The 4,263-nt window shown below is 38.8% G+C and overlaps 1 protein-coding gene across 1 annotated transcript; it reads left to right on the plus strand.

Annotated features, from left to right (window-relative positions):
• The first annotated feature begins 417 nt into the window (after window positions 1-417).
• LOC136747332 (olfactory receptor 52K2-like) lies at window positions 418-1,388 on the plus strand. Its single transcript, XM_066700270.1, has one exon. It carries the CDS (start codon window positions 418-420, stop codon window positions 1,354-1,356), a length of 939 nt encoding a protein of 312 aa, XP_066556367.1. The 3' UTR covers window positions 1,357-1,388.
• The last annotated feature ends 2,875 nt before the right edge of the window (window positions 1,389-4,263 follow it).

Below are 4,263 nucleotides of genomic sequence, written 5' to 3' on the forward strand. Positions count from 1 at the left end.
ACGTTAAAGCAATACATTTCAGGATAGCAGCATCCTTTCAATTATCAGATATGTGTTGGTTTGTCTGATATCACTCAATGCTGATAGGGAAATGTGTTCTTAATTTGTTAGGTGTTATATATTATTGTTACTGTGTTATTACAGTGTTTGTAAACTGTAATTAATGGTTCTGTATTAGTAGTATTTATTTCTTAGCAGATGCCCAGGGCAACTTTCAGTTTACACAAGAAACATTATAAAACATTACAAAAGTGCAGTAATACAATCAGCAGGAGAGATGAGAGTCCATGGTAGGTAAATCTGAACTGGATTCGAGCTGAGATTGGGATCATAATTTGTAACATATTACATAAATTGAACCTAATCTACATTTTAACCATGGCATTTAATTTTTCAGCTTTTCTGTGGGACATCGCCATGGATAACCTCTCTTCTGAAGTCTCAACTGTATTAACCATGGAAGGCCTTGCTATACCACCTGAAGGTGTCTACCCAGCATTTATTTTGGGAATGCTAAGTTACTGTATTATTCTTTTCTGTAATCTGGTTATCATTCTCACAATTGCTCTGGATAACCGATTACATGAACCAATGTACCTGTTGCTTATCAATCTACCCATCAATGACTTAATGGGAGCCACTGCCATTTTGCCTCAGTTAATGAAACAGATATTAATGGATTCAAGGTCAATAAGTTATCTAGCCTGTGTCACACAGGCTTTCTTCTTTCACATGTACGCTGGTGGCTCTGCACAAATACTGATAGCAATGGCATATGATAGATATGTAGCGATATGTAACCCCTTAAGGTACAGTGCAATCATGACAAATGTGTATCTGCTGAAAATCATCACACTGGTCTGGGTAGTGCAATTCACTTTGATACTTATTCTTGTCGCTCTGCTTCTTCGGTTCCCTCTATGCCGATCCTTTGTTTCCAATGTTTACTGTGACAATCCATCTCTTGTGAGACTGGTTTGTGCAGACACCACTTTAAATAACATCTATGGGTTGTTTACAATAGTTTCAGTGCAAGTGGTATTTGTAAGTGCTGTTTTCTATACATACCTTCAGATTTTATTGACATGTCTGAAGAACAAGCAGTCTGATGCAAAGAGCAAGGCTATACAGACTTGTGTCAGCCATTTAATGGTGTTTATCATTTTAGAACTGACAGGTCTGATGACACTTCTTTCATATCGTTTTGAGAAGGCTTCACCCCAGTTAAGGAAAATAGTTGGTATGTTTGCCATAATATTTCCCCCCACTATGAACCCAATTATTTATGGCCTGAAAATGAAAGAGATCCGGAGTAAAATACCAATGTTTTTCCGTCGGAAGGTTTCAGCCTTCTAGTATCTTGTGGATCAACAATGTAATCTGAAAAAGTGCTTTGTTATTATTATGATTTTTGTTCAGAATAAATATAATTTTACATTACAGTCAGAGTTGCTTTAGTGAAAGATTATATTATGATTCTATTGTATTCCATCAAATTACCCCACTGAGAAATATCCTTTAATATTTTTAATTTTAGTGGTAATGTCTATTCCGTTTCATCAACTGACAGTTCTGTTACCAATATTTGTGGTGAACTATATCCATGATTTCTCATGTAGTGTAGCATGTAAAATGTAGTGTGGTGTAGTGACATAATCAATGTCCCGCTATAAGAAATATAAATTAACCAACACAAAATCTGGATACAGGAATTTAATATTAAGTGGCTAGAATTAATGCTCAGTACAAAAGATAATTAATATTGAACAAAATATGCTCATACTCCACTTCAGTCCACTGGAATCTTTATAGTTTTCTCTAGGCTGAATATGTGTTCAACAACAAAAATGTAACAGAAAATATACATATATGGTACAAGAGTTTATGAGTTATCTATAGCTTCAGATTACTAATGAGAAATATCTGTAGTTTAGTTCCAAGCCAGGAATCCCCCCTGCACCCCAACTCAATGTTGAGCTAAAGGAACATTCTGCTGAGTCTTGCAAATATTACATGCTGAATACCATGTACACACACATTCCAGACTGTCACTTATTAACTCTACAAGGAGGATTCTTCAACATATTTTCCAATGAAAGGAAACTACTACAACTGTATATGTGACAACTATTGCAGCTTTCAGGAAATACCAAATAGCATGGTTTGGATAAATGTTTTTCTTTAGCAGTCTCAAAGTCACCCCTGCTGCAATAATTGAAAGCTGACGGATAAACTGGTCATATAAGTACTTTTCAGGAAACAATCAAGTTATGATGGGTGTGCCATGGGAATCAAAGAATGAGGTCTTTTAAAAGTAAGTCAGGATTTAAAAATAAAAGACACAAATCTGCAAGAATATATTTACAATTAGTAATAACACCCTCACACAACTGATACAATACAAAGTAATTCACAGAAGCACATTACCCAGTACAAAATGTCTAGAATAGGTTTCATAGAGTCTGATAATTGTTCACACTGTACACTGAACACCCCTGACAATTACTTTCATGTCTTTTGGCTCTGTCCACCGACTCAACACTTTTGTCAAGAAGTGATAAACAAAACATCATCTTTTTTGGGCTGCAGCATCCCATTCTCTCCATCCACATCTACTCGGAAACCTAACCGCACTTAACCTCCCTGAACAAAACCCAACTCAAGTTCTCATAGCATTAACTATTGCCAAGAAGACTAGAGGGGTTATTGGAGGGTAGGGAAGGGTAAAGAACCTGTTATTCCATTTTAATTTTAATTAATTAATTTATTTTTTAACCAACTGTTGAAGTGATGAAATAATAAAGTTGTCCTCCCAAGGGGGTGGGGGAGGGGTGGGGGTGTGACGGGAAAAATATAAAAAAATTAATAAAAAATAAATAAAATAAATAAAAAATCACTAAAGGTTTATCTAGTTACAGACAACAGTGACCATAACCGTTTGCCAAGATTTCTGCTTTTTTATTTATTTATTTTTTAGTTTCCTGATGTACTGTTTTAATTGTTACACAGTTACTAGAGTATATTACTGGCAGATTACTTTGTTTTCTATTATTGCTGAGCCTTTATGAAGTTGCCGATTAACTTGAGTGGAAGTAAGATTATATCGCCCAGTCTGATTCATTCGCAGTTGTCTATGGTACTGACCTGAGTGACAGACCCTCTACATGAATTCCCTGGATCACCGCTAGACGTCACCCCTGTCTCAAGATTTGCAGTTTTCCCTTCTAATAATTGAATTACCATCTTCACCTGTCTCCTCCCCTGCTCATCTGCCCTGTCTATTTATACTCAGTCTAGCAATTTCTACCATGTGAAGTCTTGTCTTGCCTCCTGTGCAGCAACACTGAACCATTTTTCCTCAGTTAGTCTTTTGTATTGCTGACCTCAGCTATTCCCTTTTGCGACAACTGCCTCTCGGATTCCTCTTCTGGTTTTGTATGTCTGATCGAACGACCTTGGTCTGGTTTTCCCCTCTCAACCTTGTTTGCTGCCTCCTGAACCCTTCCCTCTACCTGCTATGCCCCACACCTGGGTCTGCCACTCGCCTGTCAGTCTTGTCATGACAGACACGACAGAAGACTTCACCTCTGCTATGAACCCAGTGGATCTCCCAGATCTCCACACAGCCATGGTATCCCAAGGTGTCCTGCTAGGAAGAAACAAAGCCATGTTAAAGGAGATTTCTACCACCTTAAATCAGCTCGTGTTGACTCTCCAACCAAGTCCACCTCTGGCTATACCTCCTGCTATTGTGGCTACCGTGGGTAGTGCACCTGCAGTGGATGCAAGATCGGTCCATCTCGCCATACCTGATAAATACGATGATGCTCTGGATTACTGCAAAGGCTTTCTACTGCAGTGTTCTTTATATTTTTCACACCAACCTGCTCCCTTAACCCTCCTCACAGGAAAAGCCCTTCAATGGGCATTGGCTGTATGGAATCAACAAGGTGAAATCACTCAATCTTTCTCATGGCTTTCCTCGCTCACTTTAGAGAAGTGTTTAACCATCCTGTCGAGGGAAAGGATGCTGGGGAGCAGCTCCTCACCCTTCGCCAGTGCCGCTTGACAACAGTATATTAGGCCTTAACATTCTGCACCCTGGCCGCTTCCAGCAGATGGGATGAGCATGCTATCATCACTATCTTTCCACAGGGACTGCATCCTAATCTACAGTCTGCGCTCGCCTGTAGAGTCGAGTACTCAGTTAGAATTTTCTAAATGCTAGGAGGAAGCGCCCCACTCCCAACTTACCTTATCAGT

This window comes from Amia ocellicauda, chromosome 3 (assembly GCF_036373705.1).
Source record: "Amia ocellicauda isolate fAmiCal2 chromosome 3, fAmiCal2.hap1, whole genome shotgun sequence".
Taxonomy (NCBI): Eukaryota; Metazoa; Chordata; class Actinopteri; order Amiiformes; family Amiidae; genus Amia; species Amia ocellicauda.

Excerpts from the sequence above, each read along its gene's own strand:
- LOC136747332 (XM_066700270.1), top strand. The coding sequence starts at position 418 with ATGGATAACCTCTCTTCTGAAGTCTCAACTGTATTAACCATGGAAGGC.